This window comes from Diaporthe batatas, assembly GCF_019321695.1.
Source record: "Diaporthe batatas strain CRI 302-4 chromosome Unknown Contig00006, whole genome shotgun sequence".
In the NCBI taxonomy this organism is placed as follows: Eukaryota; Fungi; Ascomycota; class Sordariomycetes; order Diaporthales; family Diaporthaceae; genus Diaporthe; species Diaporthe batatas.
Genome location: NW_025408553.1, coordinates 237,061 through 258,172, shown reverse-complemented (window position 1 = coordinate 258,172; position 21,112 = coordinate 237,061). Strand labels below are relative to the sequence as shown.

The window sequence follows — 21,112 nt, the reverse complement described above, 5'->3', positions numbered from 1 at the left end:
TCCCTGTGACGGGCCCTGGGCGCTGGGCCCTGGGCGCTGGGCCCTGGGCGCTGTGGAAGCCCGAAGCTGCCCGTGTGCTTATTAGTGTGCCTGTCCAGCTGTCCAGCTGATTGAGACAAGAGGAAGCGAGCAAATGGCACAAAAGAAATGCAGTCTATCTGTCTATGCGTACTTTGGTATATGACTGGGTTCGCAGACCGGGACAGACAAGACAAAAAGTCAATGGCCCGAGCCCCCTGCAGGCGAAGGGCCTCAACTGGCCGGCGAAAATTGAACGTTGGGAAACGTGGGGCCCCATTGTTGAGCGTGTTGAGTCGTGGGAAGCTCCGAAGCGGGCGCTACCAGAAGATACCCCGTTCCTGGGGCCACCTGGTGTGTTAGTCCGAGGTACCGTCTGCTCGCAGCCGGTCGGAGCTGCCCAGCTGCCCTGCAGAAACCCGAGCCCTGGGGCCCTCGAGGGCAGGGCCCAGGGCCCAGGGCCCTCTGGCAGGGTACCCAGGTACCCGAGCTGCCCACGCCCGCCGATCACCAATTGTTTGGAGCTGACTGAGAGTGAGAGAATGCCCGAGAGGGAGGGCGTGGGTGAGAGCTGTGCTGTGCTGTGCTGTGCTGCCCTTTCTTTGTCGTGTCGGCCGTCCCCAGCTGAAATTGTAATCCATCCTGCCATCGCACTCACTGCTTCATCAAAACAAAGACATCATCAACGTCGACGGCAGCAGGTAAATACCCCACAAAAATCCAAGTGCTGCTGCACTGCTCGCCTGGCCGCGAGAACGGAGCTCTCCCCCAGGCGAACCAGCGGCGGACGTGGGGGGGGGGGAGCTCCCCCCAAGCTGGCGCACTCCGGCGAATGGCACCCGCACACCGAAGCCTTGCCGACAGACAGATCTGACTGACATGTGCGAGTTTGCAGATCCACGAGAAGACACTTCCCCAATCCTCCTCCAGAAATCTTGCCTTCTCCCCCTGCAGCCTGCAGTCATCTATCTACACAGTTACCCCAGGTAGATAGCCTCTGGTGTGTTTCCTCCAGCCCAGCTCTTTTATAGCGCGCCAGTTCTAACCCGTGTAACCTCCGAACAGCATAGCCGAGCCCGTCTGAACCTCTCCACACCCAGACACGCGCTCACCAGCCCGCGAAGAAGCACACTCTCTCCCTTGGTCAGGGCCCCTTGCTCATCACACACCCGCCGCCGTCATGTCCGCCGCCGCGCCCACCGCCCCGGGCAAGACCCTGGAGAAGAAGCCCATCAAGTTCTCCAACCTGCTCCTCGGAGCAGGCCTGAACATGTTCGAGGTCACCACCCTCGGCCAGCCCCTCGAGGTCGTCAAGACCACCATGGCCGCCCACCGCAGCGACGGCTTCACGAGCGCCCTCGGCCGCATCTGGTCCCGCGGCGGCGTCCTGGGCTTCTACCAGGGCCTGATCCCCTGGGCCTGGATCGAGGCCTCCACCAAGGGCGCCGTGCTGCTCTTCGTCGCCTCCGAGGCCGAGTACTACGCCCGCGCGGCCGGCGCCTCCGAGTTCCTCGGCGGCATCACCGGCGGCGTGACGGGTGGCGTCGCCCAGGCCTACGCCACCATGGGCTTCTGCACCTGCATGAAGACGGTCGAGATCACCAAGCACAAGGTCGTCGAGGCCGGCGGCAAGCCCCCCTCCACCTGGGCCACCTTTGCCGACATCTACCGCCGCGAGGGCATCAAGGGCATCAACAAGGGCGTCAACGCCGTCGCCATCCGCCAGATGACCAACTGGGGCTCCCGCTTCGGCCTGTCCCGCCTGGCCGAGTCGGGCATCCGCAACGTCACCGGCAAGCACGAGGGCCAGAAGCTGAGCGCCTGGGAGAAGATCATCGCCTCGGGCCTCGGCGGTGGCCTCTCCGCCTGGAACCAGCCCATCGAGGTCATCCGCGTCGAGATGCAGAGCAAGAAGGAGGACCCCAACCGCCCCAAGAAGATGACCGTCGGCAACACCTTCAGGTATATCTACAACACCAACGGTCTCAAGGGCCTGTACCGCGGTGTCGCGCCCCGTATCGGCCTCGGCATGTGGCAGACCATTTGCATGGTTGCGCTCGGTGACATGTAAGTCTAACCCGGGGACATCCCAACCTCCAAGCCCCACAATTTTCCACCCTAGTACACTTCGAATCGGATGGCATACTAACGGGCGATTTCGCACATTACAGGGCAAAGCAGGCTGTCGAGAGGGTGACCGGCGAGGCGGTCACGGCTAAGCATTAGAGCGTCAGGCGTTGGGAGACTAGACATGTGGGGCTGGCTGGGTTCACAAACAACATTACGCTTCTTTGAGATGATGGATGATATGAAGAGGTATAAAAAGAAGGGGGATATGTAAGTTTTATGTGCGCTGTTGCGGCGTGATATTTCTTGGCTTCCCGAGTATTTGAGAGATGGAACTGTTTCCTTTGGTCTGCGCTGCGTTAGCATTTAGTATCATGAGATAGACAGGGCGGGCGTTCCGAGCTTGAACTCCAGTTGCATGAATATAAAGAGTTATGTTGATGCAGCATGTATGGTTTCCCAGTAGTTACATAGTCTTGTCATATCCTGGTCCACATAGTTAGGTAATATCCTTTATTGGCTTGCTTGCTTAGCTAGACTTCTAATTCCTCTCTTTAAGAGGAAATGCTCTAATTATAGAGTTATATATAGTATTACTTAATAGACAACTATACTTCCTTATATAAAGAGTAATTATCTTAAAGTATATTTTTAACTCTCCCCCTAACTTTATAAATTATTATAAATCTTATTTTCTATTATCCTTATCTTTTATAGCTACTTCCTTTAAATTAGTTTATAACTATTTAATTAATTATAGGTTTATTAACTCTATTAGTTTTATTAATTTATAATATTTATTTTAAGGAAGGGTTTTAATAAAAGATTAATAATATTATATTTAATATTTATTTAATATATAATAATATTCTTAACCTTTAATATATATTTTAAATAAAGTAATATTAAATATTTATATATTTAGTTTTATTATAAGAATATAGATTCTAGGTAAGTAAAGTAGTACTATTATTATTAATATATATTAGTACTATTATTATTAAAAACTTTAAAAGACTAAAAAGTTTATAAAACCTTTAATTTAAATAACCTTTCTAATTAGTTTAATTACTATAATATACTTAGTATAAGTAGTTAATAATATAACTATCTTTTATTATTAAAAGCTTTATATAATTAATACTCCTTTAAGAATAATAATCTATTTAAATATAAATTATTATATATTAAAATATTTAATAAAATTAGAATTAGTAAATATTATAAGGTTTTAAACCTCCTTTTATATTTAATACTTATATTTAAAAACCTAAAGAGATATTTATATATATAAGTTAAAGTTTTATTATAATTTTTAAAAATAAAGTTATATTAAAAATAAAATTAATTTATAAATATAATATTAAGTTAAGTTTAAGATATAAAAATTAAAATATTTACTTTATTCCTAATATCTTTATAAAAATTTTAAATTAATTAAGTCTTTATTCTTTTAAAGTTTATATTTTAATAGAAATAAAGTTACTCTTTTAAATAATTTCTATAATTTAAAGTATTTAATTATATAATAAATATAATAAACTTAATATAGTATAATTCTATTTAATTTTTATTAAATTTATACCTTTAAATAAAAAGTAGTATTAATATTATTTTTATTTAAAACTTATTATAAAGCTTTTTTAATAACTTTATAAACTTTATAATTTTAATTATAATTAGAAAATTATTAACTTAAATATTAATAATAATATTTTAATAAAATTAATAAAATATATTTATTAAAAATAACTTTTAAAACCTTACTATAATAATTTAAATAATATTTTTAAATATTATTCCTTTAGTATTTATTTAAGTTTATAAAGTATTTTTAAAGCCTTTAAATTTTACTTTTAAGAATCTTTTAACCTAATAGTAACTTTATATAAATAATTTTCTTAAAATCCTTATTTAAAAATACTATCTTAATATTTATAATATAAAGTAATTATTTAAAAATTATAATAATAATAATAATAATCTACTATAATATAAACTTAATAACTACTATATATATTTTATAAAAATTAATATTTAATTATTATTAAAACCTTTAATAACTAACTTAACTTTATATTTAAAGATTTATTTATTAATAGTATATTTTTTACCTATATTTATTTAAAGGTAATAAATATAGTTTTAAAAGTATACTATTAATAAAACCTTCTTTATTATATTATTCTTAATAATACTATTTTATTCCTTTTATATTAATAATCTATTTTAAGTATTAAAAGCCTTTATTACTTTAATATATAATTTAAAATTAATTAAAATATTTTATTAAATAACTATTATTATATTATAAAGTAATATATAAACTAAAATATTTATATTAATAGGAAGTTTCTTTAAAAATTATTATAATTACTATTATAGAATCTATTATAAATTAAAATATTTTAATTAGAAAGATTAATAAGTCCTTTAATTTAAATTATATAAACTTTTTATAATTATTTATATTATTTAGTTTATTTATAAGTTCTTTAAAATAAATTTAATCCTATTCCTTTATTCTAATATTATTATTATAAACTTAAATTTAATAATTTATATAAATATTATTTAATATTAAAATAAATATAGTAAAGAAATATTATTAATTATATAAATATATATATTTAAGTTAAATATTAAGTAAAACTTTATTTATAAAACTTTATTAAAAGTAATAACTATTTAATTAATTTAAAATATATTATAATTCTATATTTATTTATAAAACTTAAAATTTTATTAAGTAACTATATTATAAATAGTATTAAACTATTTATTTATAATATTTATTAAAATTATAAAATTATATTATTATATAATTTATTAGTAAAATATAATTTATAATTATTTTAAAGTATATTATATATATAAATAACCTAAATTAAATATTACTAACTATTATAATTAAGAGATATTTATTTTAAATATTATTTTAACTTATTATTTTCCTTTATTTTAAATTAACTTTTAATTTTTATTTTTAATTATTTATTTATATTTATTATAAATAATACTTTTAACTATATAAAATAAGATTTATTTAGTTATTATAAAGCTTAGGTTTTTAATAATTAAATATACTTTTAAGTTATAATATTATATTAAAAACTCTACTATTTTTATTTACTTTTATATATATATTTTAAATAATAATATAAAGTATATAAAGTTTATAAAGTTAATAATAATTTTTAAATTATCTTAAAGTAGTATACTTTTATAAATATTATTATTAACTTTTAAAGTTAACCTTTTTTAATAATATTAAATAAATCTTTTAAAGTAATTTATCTATTATAATAAAAATATAATTAATTTTAAAATTAATATAAGTTTTATATAAATATTTATTATAAGTATAACTTTTAATTTATAATAATTATATTTTTAATATTTAAATTTTATAATATTTTATATATTTTAATTATAATTTTAAAGTTAATAATTAAATATATATTATATAATATATTTTTATTATAAGCTTTTATACTTAATAATAATAATAATATTTCTATTTTATAAGTATTCCTTAATAATAAATAATTTTAAACTTATTTTAATATTAATACTATTATTATTATCTTTTAATAACCTTAAGTTTTAATTATATATACTTTATATTATTAATTTTAATATAGTTTTATACCTATTATTAATATATTAAATATAAAATAAAGATATAAAATCTTTATATTTATTAATAAATTTAATAAAGATATAATATCCTTTATATTATAGGTATTTTTAATAAGCTTTATCTTTATATATAATTATTTTATTTTTAAGATCCTTTAAAATATAAAAGTATAAGTAATTAACTTAAAAGTATTAATATAAATAAAAGGTTATAATTATTTATTATATTTATAAATAAAATATAGAAATTATTAAATAAAGAATTATCTATTATAACTATATAAATAATAATAATAAAGAAATTAAATTATAAATTTATTTATTATTTATTATTATTAAAACTTAAAATATTAAAAGATTTATTATTTATTTCTTCTTTATTATTAATAAAATAATTCTTTATAAATAATTAAATATTATTTAACCTTTTTAATTAAAAGGAATTATTATTAAATAAATTTCTATCTTTATCTTTAAATTAAAAATAAATATTATTATTATTAATTACTATTTTATTTATAATTAAAAAAGAATCTAATTTAAAGTTAATATTATTATTTTTAATTAATATAAAATTCTATTATTATTTATACTTTATTCTTTAAATAAAAGTTTTACTCTTATATAAATTATCTTTTTATAACTTTATTATATTTTAACCTTATTAATATAAAAACTTAATATTTTTTTATTTTAAATTTAATAAATAACTTTATTATTTAAACTAATAAACTATTTTAATTATATTTTAAGTTTATAAAGTTTATTAATATTATAAATCTTTAATAAAATTACTACTTATACTTTAATCCTTTAAATTTATTTATAATTAAATTTAAATTTAATATTATAAATAATTTATTAAAATATAATATTTTTATAAATCTTAATTTATTATTTAAATATAATAAAAATAAAATTTCTATTATTAATAAGTAACTACTATTAAGGAAATTTAAAATAAATAATAGAAAAATATAAAAATACTATATATTTAAAAGATTTTAAATTAAATTAATACTTTATTATAAAATATCTTTACTAATAATTAGTTTTAATTTATATATTATAATAAATTACCTTTAATTATAAATTCTTAAAAACTTAAAATTTTAAATTATATTTAAAGTTAATTTTATAATTAACTTTATAAGTTAATTAATAATAATATACTTTTAAATTATAAGTATAACTTTATTTTATAATATTTAATTTACCTATTTATATATTTTATTTATATAATAATTATAAGCTATAATTATTTTAAAGTAAATATAATATTATTTTAAATACTTATTAATTATACTTTAATAGAATTTATTATTAAATTAATATACTTAAATAATAATATTAAAGTAACTTTATATATTATTATATAATAAATAGAAAACTATAAAAATTTAGTTTTTATATAAAAACCCTTCTTTAAAATAAATTAAGAAATATTATTTATAAAGAATATAAAGTAATATAATTTATTATATAACTTAATAGAGTAAGGTCCCTATATATTTATATAGATTAAAGTACTAATATTAGTTTTATATTATTAGGTAGGCTCTTTAAGAACTTTATTAAGCACCTTAGCAATTATATAAATAAGGTAGATCTCCTTAAAAGTAATAACCTTCTAAATTTAAACCTTAATAATAAAAAGTTCCTTATTAATATTAAAAAGAATAATTATATTTAGAAAAAAAAATACCTTATAGCTTTATGATACTATTAAATAAAACTATTATATTTAATTAAGTTAATAAAGTAATTTAAGGAAGATATATTAGTAGTAAGTTTTTAAAGTTTTAATTAAAAAAACTATTAATTTATTTAGTAAGTTTAATTTATTAATTATTATAATTAATAAAAATTTTATTTTTATTTTATTATTTAAAGAGTCCTCCTTTTATACCTAATTAAAAGAGGAAATAATATTAAACTTAACTTATAAAGTAAGTATAATATTAGTAATTATAAGTAATTTTTAATTACTAAATTTATTTATAAGTTTAAATAATATATTATTACTATTAGTAAGTAATAAATATATATTTTATTTAATTAACCTAATAAAAATATTAAGTAATATTACATTTTTAAACTATTTTTATTATTAAAGATATAAATATCTACTTTTAAATTAAGTAAAATTAAATTTCTACTTTATATTAATACCTTTTTTCTAATAACTACTATTAGTTTTAAGATTTTATTCTATTCTTTTAATTTAATAGTAACTCTAATAGTAAAGCTACTTTATTAGGAGAGGTTAGTAAGGTTAACTAAGGATAAGAGAATAAGAGGAGGTATACCTTAAAATTAAACGGTTTTATTATTATTAAAAGAAGAAGGTTAAATATTTAATATATTGCTACTAAAATAAATTAAAGCTTAAAAAAAGGTATTATAAATATTTAAGTTAAAAATATTAATATAAAAAGGAAAAATCATTTAATTTAATTTAATTTATAGCTATTTAGTTATATAATTAATAATATTAAACTAATTATTAAAATAACCACTATTACTATTAATAAAGGAATTAATATTATTACTTTTATTAGTAAAAGGGTTTATTTAAGTATAAATTAAAGTAGAATATTATTAAGTCTACTAACCTCCTTAATAACCTATTAAAAAAGGTAAGAAAAAGATTATAATAGTAATATACACTTTATAAACCGTTAATCTATTTAAATAATAAATAAAATAATAAATAAGGCTAAGCTTATTACTATAAAAATAATTAGTTTTATAATATTAAAGGATAAAATAAGGTTAATTATAAATAAAAATCTTAATTACCTTAATTATATTATAATTAATATTAAATTAGTTATATTTATTACTTATAGTAATAAAAATAATAATATTAAAGTTATTATAAATATTTAATTTAACTATAAAGAGCTTTTAAATTTTAATAACCTTATAAACTTTATTAAAAACTCTAATAAACTTTAGTTTAATAGATATATTATTAATATTAAGAAATAGTTTAGTTAAATTATTTTAAATAGAAAGATTAATATATAATTATTCTTATATAAGCTAATAATAAATATTAATATGAGATTATTAATAATACTTCCTTAAATATTAATAGATATTATTTAAAAATAATTAAATTTAGATTATAAATTTAAATAATAATATTAATAATAAAAACTATTATTAATAAATTAAAGAAAATAACTCCTTATTAATAAAAGTATAAATATATTAAGTTATAAAATAAATAATTAAATTATAAGTTATAGTTTAGTTATTAATATTATAATTATTAGTTAAGATAATAATTAGTTATTTAATACCTTTAATTTAGAAATTAAGAATATAATAGAAAATCTTTATAATTTTTATATATTAAAATTTATATTATTAAAATAAAACTTAAGGAGACTTTTTAATAAAAGAATAATTTAAAGTATATTAAAAATATTAATTAAAGCTATTATAGAGTCTTAATAAATTTAAAAGATAAAATATATAGAGTAATAAAACTATTTAACTTAACTTTTAAATAAAAAAGAAGAAGATAAAACTACTCTTTTATATAATTATTATAATAATAAAGTCCTTTTTTCTTTTAAAAGGAGGAATCTAAATTCTATAAAATTTTTTAAAAATCTAATTAGGATAGTTTACTTAATATATATATTTATTATAACTATTTTATCTATAAGTTAAATATTATAATTAAAATTAATTAGTTTTATTAAGTTTATTTAATTTATTTTTATTATTATTAATATTAAAGTTTTTAATTTTATTAATATTTAGTTATAATAACTTTTACTTACTTTTATTATACTTTTCCTTATTAACTAAAATTTCTTTAATAAAAAATAATTAAATAGAAAACTTAAATTATATTTATTACTACTATCTTTAATATAAATTAAATTATATTATTTCTTAAAGTTTTAATAGATTATAAATAAATTAAATAAAATATTTATTACTATTTATTTAATTAAATATATTATATAACTAATTAATATTAGTTTAATCTTTAAAATATAATATTTATTAAAATACTTAATTATAAAAGAGAATTTACCTAAATATATTTATTAAATATTATATAAAATTTATTTTAAGTATACTTATTTATTATATTATATATATTAATAATATAAGTATATACCTTTTAGTGTTTCCTTATTTTTAATTTCTAATAAAATAATAGGTAAGACTTACTTTTCTAAAAGCTACCTTATTTAATATACTCTACTTAAAATTTTCTTATTATTTATATATAATCTATTACTTTAATAAACTCTTTATAAGATTAATCTCCTTAAAATAAGTAATTATAAAGTTAATATTATTAGTTTTATTTATAAAAATAATATAATTATTTTTAATTAGTTTATTAATAATAACCTTCTTTTAATAAAGATATTTATAATATTTATATTTTAAGCTTTTATTTAAACTTAAAATATTAAACTATATAATTACTTTTCCTTAAAATTATTAATTAAAAAGAGATATAATATTACTATTATTTAAAGTATTACTTACTATAATAAATTTTAAAGTCTACCTACTAATAAAGGATATTTAATATAGTAGAGAAGTTTCTTATAAATTAGAGATTAATTTAATTAAAAAATTTAGTTATTTAATAAAAAATAAATAAAAAAGGAGCTTATAATTAGTTAAGTAATATCCTTTATTAACTTACTTACTTAGCTAAACTTTTAATTCCTCTCTTTAAAAGAGAATACTTTAATTATAGAGTTATATATAGTATTATCTAATAGGTAATTATACTTCCTTATATAAAGAGTGATTATCCTAGAGTGTATCTTTAACTTACGTCGTAGGATCGTCCGGTGTGCCAGACAAAAATGTGCTTCGCAAAATACAGATTGTATTCTCACCTGTACGCTTCTGGGCAGAGCCCATTTTCGCAATCTCATGCCGACTTCTCATGGTGACTTCGCTCGGCTCCATCAAGAGAGTCGCCGGTGAAGCTTTGCTTCGTAGGAGAGAGTTTGGGGGCAAGGCTGTACCTGTGGATACATCATCTTTTGATTACATCTATCTCAATATACCGCTGCTTGACAAGACGTGGGAGCAAGCACAAATATACACGGTGCTCAGCCTGCGCAAATGATCTCTTCGTCCCTGGCAAAGGACACCAGTTCCAGCACATGATACACCAAGTCCATTCCATACCCTTCACACTTTGCGATGCCAAAATTCGGGGCATACAAAGCTATGATCTCCGGCGCCTCGCTCCCATGCAAGTAAAGCTCAAGCAGTCAAGGTCTTTGCCTCGCCTCGCGTCCGTTGACAGTAAATGCCATATGCCAGCCAGACTGGCCGCCCAAGCGACCGCAGCAGTCTCCACTCAGTAGCCCATGCCGTCGTCGTCTTCCTTACTCCGATCGACGACACCCTTCTTGAGGTTCTCCTCAACCTCGTCGACATAGTCGAGCCCGCAGTAGTCCACACCATCGCGGAGCTCTTGCAGTGGGACGCGGTCTCTTTCCAGTGCCTCTCGGGTCTCGAGGCTCAAGCCCTCAAGGTCCAGGTCGAGCCTGCAGTTGTCTTCATGTCGTCTCGTCATGTCAGCCGCCCCGGACTCTTCCCCATCGATGGCCATATTGTCCGCATCTCTGCCAGATGAGCTGATTCTCCCCACGCGTTTAGTCCGGATGGGAGCCTTGGCAAACATCTTCAGGTTGGCCTGCTGCTGGCTCTCGACCCACGCCACGAGATCCTTGGCCGGGTCGTGGTCGGCGTGTGCCTCGGGCCTAAACAGCCCCGTCTCGGCGTAATTGACGTCCTGGACCATTCCCACCGTGATATCTCCGCTGAACTTGAGCTGCCTCTCGGCGACATAGGCGCGTCCCAGGTCGGCATTCGTCTCGCGTGCCTGGAGGAGCTCTGGCGGAGGCGGAGGCTCGCCATGTGGCGTGATTGCCGTTGGTCTGCGCCGTATCATCGAACCCAACCCCGGAGGGCCGGACAGGTTGATAAAGGATGGTGGTTTCTCCTCATCTTCGCCGACGGATAGGATGAAGACACGCCCGCTTGCGTCGCCGATCACGAGCTTGGAGTAGTCAGGCGAGAAGGCCCCGTGCGAGATCTGGGCTGGCGCCTCGAGGATAACTCTGCCTTTGGCTTTTCGTCCTCGGATATTCCAAACCTTGACTACTCCGTCCGAAGATCCCGTGTAAAACCGATCCAGCGACGCCGCCCACGCTGTAAACTTGACGCCGGTGTCGTCTTCGTTGTCGCCCACAGCGATGCCCGCCAGAGGGGGCCCGTGAGCGAGCACATGAATAGGTCTCCTCCTAAAGCTCTCCGGTTGAGCCGAGTCCCACACGTACGTCTTGCCATCCGTACACCCGGCTGTGATGTAGAAGAACGCAGGACTGTTCGGCATGATGGTGAGCTCATTGATGTCAACAGCTGTGCAGTCGAAAGACTTCACGAATCTAAACTGAACATCCTGATCAGGGGTCTTGTCTCTAGCAAAGATCCTGATTTGCGTTCGAATATCAGCATCAAAGTCGCCTGCTGGTGAAGATGCCGCGATGAACTCGGGCCGATATGGGTGCCATAGCACCTCGAAGACGTTTTGGGTCTTTGCGCCCGGGATCCGAATCGCCTGTCCCGTGATGCCATCCCATAGGCACAGCTCGCCGGTGTTCAGGCGATCCTCAGGAATGTCATTGTCATCATCGGTGAGAGTGCGCGGGGAGAAGCCAACCAGCAAAAGATGGCGAACGCTTTCCTCTACGCCCCATTTCATTGTCGACGGAAAATAGGTCCATTTGTTCGAGAAGGTTCCGTCAGCGTCCGGTACCCTGGTAGCCGAAAATGAACTATATGGGCTTCCTGAGATATCCTCGGGGTTGACGGTGTAGATTCTGACAGCCTCGGTGGGCACGTCGGCGGCAGTGGCAACCAGGCCTGTTGGGTGGCCCAGCTGCGAAGCCTGCACAAAGTTGACGAAGCCTTTGTGCATCCATGTTCCGATACATTGCATCGAGGGCCCCGACTTGTCCACCCGCCAGACCTTGGCGCTTCGGTCAAAACCAGATGTATAGGTCCGGTCGTGTATTGGGTCGTAATCGGACGAGACAACTGACGTGTACAGCCATGGGTCCTGAGATTCGCGCATATCGTTTGTAGAATTCTCACCCTTCTCAACAATCGGACGAGGAATGCGGTGGTCGGGATAAGACTTCAAAGTGATGCGTGACGGCGCGACTGAGCCCAGCAGAAGGTTCCCGGGCTTGTTGTATTGCTGGTTGTGGGTATCCATATGCACGGTCGTACCGGCTATGTACGCAGAGTTCGATACCCAGCTGACTGCGGAGACATCGCCAGCGCAGTTGGTGAACTCTGTCCGGAGCTCAAGACCGTCTTCAAGGCTCTTGTGGAACTCATTGGTAAGATGTCTCATGTGGGTCGTTCTGAAGCAATTGCCGGTGACCTCTCGCGCCATCAGAAGCGATGAAAGACGGCTCTCTCGCAGAGCTTCACCGCGCCTGTCAAAGACATCTTTGTCTATTGAAAGCAGTCGTGGATCGTCAACCCTAGCTTTCTTTTGATACACATCGTGGAGGAAGCCAGCGATGGCGGCTGTATCTCTGCGATCGGTTTGGAGTTGATTGACGAGGCGATCGATATCACTTCCGCTCTTGAAACGCTTGAGAAGTTTGGCCAGGCCCTTAACCGGATCGTTATGCATCGTCTCGGACCCCATAACTTGCCGAGCCGCCAGTTGGAGCTCACGAGCTTCCTCTAGAGTGAAGTCCACGTGGAAGATATGGGGCTTGTTCAGGAGGTCCGGTCCTATTCTACTCAGACGGCCGCTTCGGTTCAAGATCTCTTGCCTGTCCTTCGCCTTAAGATATGGACGGAGCTCGAGAGAGAAGAATGCTGAAGTGGGTCGCTGCTGCACCTCATGGCCATCCTTCCTGGACTTCCAAGCCGCGACCTTAGCACGAGACCGGTAGTTTGTCGGGGAAGTCGGAGCTGTTTTTGCAGCAGATCTCGTTTTTCTGGAGGCAAGAGGTGTGTTCGGCCGCGGAGGGCGAGGTGCGTTTGAGGGGTGAGACGTCATCGGCACCACAGTATCTTGGGATCGTGTGGCTCGAGCTGGGCCATGCTGCGCGATGGGCTGCCTGGCCTGGTGCTGCTGCGGTGTCTCAACGGTGTCTGGGAAGCGATAGAGGCTCTGGACTGGACTCGGAGTCGGTTCTGTAATAGACGGTGGTCCAATGGGAAGCGCCTGCGCTGCGAAGGCGGCAGGAGCGAGCGGTCGATTCACAGGAGGCAGGCGGTTTGCAAGGCGGTTTGCAAGGCCGGGAGGTCGAGAGATAGGGATCGCGTTCTTTTGGGCTGCTGGGGCACCGTTTTGTGTCGAGTGAACAAACTGCATTCGTCGAAAGCCCTGACAACTCCTGTTAGTCGCCGAAACTTGCCCTCGCCAGCCACACATCATCTTACCGGCAGAGAAGCGTAGCTCTTAGCTAAGTTTCTGGCACGCTGAGTGACAGCGCCGACCAGGTCGTCGGGTAGCCTTCCATTCTGCCGAACCGTATCTTCGTATTCTCTTGCAAGGGCCGATTGGATCTGTTTGCGACGGAGGTTGTCAGAGCCATAATCTAGTGGGGTAGACCTGTAGCAAGTGTCCCGTGTGTGCTGAAATACCTCTGCCTTGAGCTTATCCTCGTCGACATCCTTGTTCCTGAAGGGTACCACGGCGGCCTTCGCATACTCGGACAGGTGTAGGCCGATAGATTTGGTCATGAGCTGCTCATGGCTCAAGACGTCACTCGGAGTCCCGGAGAGCTTTTGTCGTTTCGCGACTGGCTGAAGCGGTGGGGAGGGAGGACTGGGGACGATAGGAATGTAGTCCCTCCGATTCTGAGCAGATCGGGGCGGCACAGCTCGGGGCGGCACGTAGGGGTGGCCATGGGGGATGGGAACGCCCTGCGCGATGAGGTTCTCGTAGCTCGCGATGTCGTCCCGAAGCCTGTCGCGGAGGGCTCGCAGTCGCTCAGCCTTGGTAGGTGACAAGGGATATGCCCGTTTCTGGGGCGGCCGTCCGTCGTCATCGTCATCGACGGTGAGGTCGATGACCTCTCTAGACGGCGGCGCCATCGTAGCCCATTCGGTTCAAGCGACGCGAGATTATTTAAGTAGGCGTAGCCATTGCGCGTGGCGCGTCACAAGTGCTTCTGCAGTTTTCGTTTAACTGAATATTCCCCACAAGCATTCAAGTTTAACTTAAATTAAAAACCAGCTTAGAGGTATTAAAAGTATTAATAAATAAATAAAGAAAACTATTAATTTATACTAGTTTAATCTTATAATTAATTAAATAAAAAGTATTTAAAATTTAAAATTATTTTATTTTACTTTATAACTTAACTTATAGATATAATTATTATATTAGAACTTATTTATTTATTAGAAAATATAAAGGTAAGGCCTAGTTTTATTATAAACACTATGAAATGAACATGTTCATGATTCTTTCAAAGGTCATATTATCATCAATCATCATTAGTAGGTCACAATTGACAGCTGGATCATTCCGTGGGTGGAAGTTGCCCAGCAGAGTTGCCTAGCAGACACAGTTGTTGTTAGGGGCAGATGGTAACTACTGTAACGCCCCTTCCAACGTTTATCAAAACCATCAAACTTCATTCCCCATATCACAAGCAACCTAAAAGGATCTCCTCATAGACATAACACCCATTAAATAATACCACTTAATTACCATATGTCACATGTGGAACCTATAAGTTCTGGATGAAAGGTGTGCACCAAGTGGCCAATCATGGTCATTGCCCGCTTTGGTGCATTGCTGCATTGCAACAATCGGGACGACACATCAACCCCACAGGAGCTGCGACTAGCGCGACACGATGCATGTGCCTCCACGGCAACTCCCAACAGGCATGTGCAAGGCTTTACAATCCAAACTCCCTTGCTCTTATCACAAGCAAATCATGATACAATTATTACAAGTTAACAATGGGCTTCCTGTATAGTTTAGGTGCTCAGGATACAAAGAGAAGCCTAGAGAAGTGAGGATAGGATAGACAGCAAATGTTAGCAAGGATTTGTACAAGTACTATAATCTTTCTTCACATGCCAATTCTCCCTTCATCTATACACGCATGTCTTGATCCACCAGTCTAAGGAGCCTAATACACCAAAGAAAGGATGTACAATGAACCGTTTCAGCGAGAATCTACAGCTTGGCCTTCGCAAGCTCGCCCTGCCGCGCGAGCTCAGCGTACATATCATCAATTTGTTGCCTAAAGGCCCTCGCCGTCTGCACACGCTTGATTTTGAGTCTAATCACCAGTTAGTAGTGGCCTGTAGAGCTAGCAACCGTGCAAGGCGCCCGGCGGGGGGGGGCAAAGAAGTCAAATCGTAAGATCTTCAGCCCGATTACTTACGTTGGTGTCAGGAGCTCGTTGTCGATCGTGAAGGGCTCGATGTCCATGTAGATGTTCCGCACCCTCTCGTAGCTGTTGAACTTGTGCCTCTTCCCATACTCATCCAGCTGCTTCACAAACGCCTTTCGCACCTTGGGGTCGTTGGCCGCGGCCTTGAGCTCCGCGCGGTCGGTGGCCGAGACCGTCCTCTTGAGGATCTTGCTGGCGTAGGGAGCGAACTGTTCCGGGTCGATACCGAAGATGGCGACCAGCGTGCTCTCCTTGGGGTCGCCGTGCACGTAGGCCGTCTGGATGATGGGCGTGCTGCCCAGGTAGACGTTCTCGATGCGCTCGGGTGAGATGTACTCGCCCTGCGCCAGCTTGAGCACGTTCTTCTTGCGGTCGATGATCTTCAACCGGCCCATATTGTCGAGCTCGCAGATGTCTCCGGTGTGGAACCACCCATCTGGGTCAATGGACTTCTTCGTCTCGGCCTCGTTCTTGTAGTAGCCCTGGAAGACGATGGGCCCACGCAGCAGCAACTCACCGCGTGGGTTGGGCTTGTCTTCGACGGTATATTCCAAGTCGGGCGCCGATTCAAGGCAGACCTCCACAAAGGCCATCGGGGCGCCGATGACGCCAGTTGTGTAATCATCCTGGTACTGCAGTACTCCGCAGGCGTATGTCTCTGTCATGCCGAAGCCCTGGCGGAAATCGTTGGCAAAAGCAGCTCGTAGGAACTGGTGTACATCGGGATCCAACTGGGCACTGCCGCTGACCATCCAGTGCACACGGTCCAGACCAACAGCCGCCCGCACCTTGGGTGTCCATATCCTGTCGTAGAGGAGATGCTTGTTCGTTGCCTTGCCCGGCGGAAGCTTCATGGAGGCCTTCTTTGAGTTGATGACGTGCCTGGAGAGAGCCCCCTTCACCCCGTCCGCTTGAACCGTTGCCGTGGTCAGAGCAGCCTGGAAACGGTTGAACAGCCTGGGCACCGACATGAAACCAGTTGGCTTCAAGATCTTCATATCCTCGACCAGGGCGGTGACATCACCGTGGAAATATCCAACAGGAGCGCCAGCGATGAATGCGGCCTGGTCAGCCATGCGCCCGTATATGTGGGCCAGCGGGAGGTACGAAATGTGGACGTCGCGATCTGAAAGGGTGCCAGAGGATCGCGCACAAGAGACTCCAGCAACAGCGTTTGCGTGAGTGAGCACGACACCCTTTGGGTCGCCGGTCGTCCCGGAGGTGTAGTTGATGGTGAATATGTCTTCCTTGCGGGGAGGCCGCATTTGACGTCCAGAATTTTGACCAATCGCCTCAACCTCGGCGATCGAGAAGATCTGTATCCCACTGTCGGCGGCCATCTTGCTCAGGAGCTCTTGCTTGGAGTGCCCGCTCATCTCCCCGTCGTTCAATGAATCGAGCGAGATAATCAGCTTCAGCGAAGGAATCTTGGGGGCTATCTGCAGGAGGGTCGGGATATGCGGCAGTGAGCAAACCACGCATGCCAATTCGCCGTGGTTGATGATGAACTCGGTGGTTTGAGGTCCCAGTGTCTCATATAGCGTCACGGGATACAGGGACTGCGACACCAGGGCAAGCTCTGTATGAAGCCATGATTAGCCTCGTAGTATCGTAGAAGAGGCTGTGATGGGACGTACCTGTGATCTGCCATTCCGGCCTGTTCTGGGACCAGATGCCTACACCGTAGCTCTGGGCATTGATGCCGACGCGATGATGCAACTCGGCGATGCCAGCGCCAAGGTTCTTCCTCCTCTCAGCAATCTCAGCATATGTCTGCCACACGTATTTGGGCTCCCAGGTCTTGGTGGTTGGGTTCCAGGGCCGGTGGCCCAGCATGCGCTTGTTGGGGCGAGCCTGCCATGCCTCCTCGAAGAGATCATGGAAGGTCAGGCAGTGGGCCTCGAGCCTCTCGAGCAAGGGGCCGTCGCGGAATGCCCAGTTGCGGTAGACGGCAGTACGGTTCTCGCGCTCGGATCCGGGGATGGGCAGGCCGTAAGGGGTGCCCGGAGGAGGAGCAGTGGAGCACTTGGCAATGAGTGCCTTGCTGTCAGGTTCGTAACGCATATTGGGCGGTTTGCTGGGGGGTTCTGTAGATACGATGTGGTCAACGGGTCTGGTCTCTCGCATCTGTAGCTGGGGATGTACATGGGCATGGGCGGGAGTCACGGACAGGAGTGTGCGGGCTGTCTTTGTCACTTGCAGACGTCGCGTCGAGGAGACTCGAGATGGGCCGCGCCGAGTGGACCTACAATGACTGGAGAAAGGACGGGGGGCGGCACAGGAAGCCTGGAGCTGGTATTCAAGAGAGGATGGATATTATTCAAGAGGAGTGTACTCCATCGTGGTCTGTCTACTCTTCTGCGCCGTCAAGGCGCCGGTTGGCTTGGGTGGTAGGCCAAGGGTGGCAGTGGCAGGTGACCAGACTTAGTTTAGTGGGCTCCCGAGAACCTCGGCAACGATACCATCGTATCGCTCGGCAAGCCCAGCATCGGCGTCCCTATCCCAGTGCATTCGTACCTGATGCTAATTTTCGTGGACAGCGATCGGCCTCTGCCGGGAATGCGTTATCCATTGATTGGCCTCTGGACGGCCCAGATGAGCATCACAAGCGAGCTACCAGAGGACATCGTCCATCACACAAGCTGTAACGTCATTCCTCTCGGGCCGGCAGTCGGCCCACGTTGCACTCCGAGCCCCCGACACGGAGGACTAGCGCAGCAAAAGCAAAAGCAAACCTTCCTTGCTGTACTAACATGGGGTCACCAAAACTGTATTGTGTCCATGATAGTGTCTCCATCACATGCTATTCTTACCTGCGAGCCCGGAATCCCTTCGTCCCTGCTTAATAAGTGTCTACATGAGTCTCCCAATTGCTGCCTCTTCCACATCAGTTTATACGGGTATACCGTAGACACCGGCCACGCTGGACGGGCTGTTCTCATTGAGCTACCGGACATCTGCCAAATGTGCCATCATCTGGCGGCTGGAGCTCGACCGCTCAAGTTTGAACCGTTGTACACCTCCCCCAGGGTAATAAACATTAAATTTTTATATACCATTACATTAACCCACATACACTAACCTTATTACTTTTTTAATAAATTCCACCTAAAAGTACCTTAAATATATATTTAAGTAAAAAGTAGTTAATTAAAGGGTATTTAGACTTTAAATTCAACCTTAAATTTAATTTTATTATTACTATTATTACCCCTAGGGGTTACTAACTAAATATAAACCTCTTTTACTTACTCTATATATTATATATACTATACTTTCACCTATTTAAATACTCCCCTTTAGCTAGCCTAACTACCCTTTAATTACTTTACTAAACTACCTAAATACACCTAATAAAGCTCTATTTAAAAAAACTTATTAAGGATAAATATTTAAAGGTTTAAACTCTAATTAAAAATATTAAATAGCTAATTAAAGCTATTATTATACTACTTAAGGTTATACCCTATTAAATTAATTAAATATTTAAAAATTAACTTATATTATAAAAAAATAAGATTAATAAAAAACCTTTATTTAATATACTTAAAAGAATTAAAATATAATAATAGTTCTATTTAAACCCTATTTATTATTATATAATTTAAAAGGACCTTAAATTTTACCTACTATTTAAGTTATATATTAATAAAGTTATACTTATTAATACTTTTATACCCTAAATTATACTTACTACCTTTACTACTATTAAATCTACTATATAGTTATAAATAAATATACTTATATATAATAATACTAAAAATAAAATAAAGGTTTCTTATCTTAAAAATTAAAAATAAATAATTTTCTTTAATAAAATATAAGTAGTTAACAACTTAATATAAAAATAAATAATTATTTATAATATAAAAATTTTAATAATTTTATACTTTTTATTATAAACTATAAAACTAAATATTTTAAAGCTACTTTATAAATAATAAATAAAATTTTAAATACTTTTAAGAAAAGGGTTTTAAAATATTAATATAATAAAATACTACTTTTAAATACTTTTCATTATATATTATTTTTATATTTATAAACTTAGAAACTAAAGGGTCTTCTAGTAAAATAATACTCCTTTTTATTATATTAAAAAAATAAAAGAGATACTTTAAATAATAAATATTCTAGTCCTTTAATAGCTAATAAATTTACCAAACTTTAACTTTATAAAAAACATTTAGTTTATTATAAAAAATTAAATTAAATATTATTATAATATTTAATCCCTCTTCTTATAAGAGTTATAAAAGGCTATTAAGGTTATATAAAAGGTAATTAATAGTACATTCCTACTATATTTAGCTTATAGGATATTAAACTAACTTTAAAAGTATATTAATATAAGTGGCGAAAATATTAACTTTTAGTAGGCCTAATGAGGAGATCCCCTACTATTAAAAATATCTATAGATACCTTAAATTAGGTAGTAAATACTAATAAAATAAAGTCTTTCAAGTTGTGCAGGTTAAAAAAGGGGTAATGTAACGATATACGAAAATTTAACGTTTATTACCCCGGGGGAGGTGTACCATACCCACGGGATCCGGATCACGAGCGGGACCCCTATGCGCGTGGCCGACCTGCCGACCTGCATACATACCACTCCCATCCCGCTCCGACGCAGGCAGGCAGGCCGCTTACCGGCTCGACGGGCGCACATGAAGTCTTGGTCTGGCCAGCTCGCCGTGCATGGCGCCGAGATGCACGGCGTGGGCGTGCCTGCGCGCTCGACACCCGAAAGCTGGGTGCGACAATCCTTAAACCGCGTCTCACCATTCTTTCTGATGTCTACGGAGTATCAATGAGAGAGGCCGTTCTGGAGCGTGGTTGCGTGGTAGGCTAAAGCACCGGCTGGTTCAAGCACCATCCTCAGCCTTGAATTTAGAGTCCAGAACACAAGCATTCTACAGTCCCAACCATG

The 21,112-nt window shown here is 36.3% G+C and overlaps 3 protein-coding genes across 3 annotated transcripts; 1 reads left to right on the top strand and 2 right to left on the bottom strand.

Moving 5' to 3' along the window:
* Window positions 1–1,198: 1,198 nt before the first annotated feature.
* KVR01_005901 (uncharacterized protein) lies at window positions 1,199–2,244 on the top strand (the record flags this gene model as incomplete). The annotated part of the gene is made up of 2 exons (XM_044784448.1): window positions 1,199–2,085; window positions 2,190–2,244. The coding sequence occupies 2 exons, from the start codon at window positions 1,199–1,201 to the stop codon at window positions 2,242–2,244; spliced, it is 942 nt and encodes a 313-aa protein (XP_044644704.1).
* Window positions 2,245–10,795: 8,551 nt separating this feature from the next.
* On the bottom strand, window positions 10,796–14,886 carry KVR01_006095 (uncharacterized protein). Its single transcript, XM_044788877.1, has 3 exons — window positions 14,410–14,886; window positions 14,206–14,331; window positions 10,796–14,149 (listed from the first exon to the last, which is right to left on the bottom strand). Exons 1-3 carry the CDS (start codon window positions 14,860–14,862, stop codon window positions 11,090–11,092), a joined length of 3,639 nt encoding a protein of 1,212 aa, XP_044644898.1. The 5' UTR covers window positions 14,863–14,886; the 3' UTR covers window positions 10,796–11,089.
* Window positions 14,887–15,801: 915 nt separating this feature from the next.
* KVR01_006068 (uncharacterized protein) lies at window positions 15,802–18,586 on the bottom strand. Its single transcript, XM_044789840.1, has 4 exons — window positions 18,352–18,586; window positions 17,819–18,268; window positions 16,173–17,760; window positions 15,802–16,067 (listed from the first exon to the last, which is right to left on the bottom strand). Exons 2-4 carry the CDS (start codon window positions 18,243–18,245, stop codon window positions 15,962–15,964), a joined length of 2,121 nt encoding a protein of 706 aa, XP_044644871.1. The 5' UTR covers window positions 18,246–18,268; window positions 18,352–18,586; the 3' UTR covers window positions 15,802–15,961.
* Window positions 18,587–21,112: the final 2,526 nt, after the last annotated feature.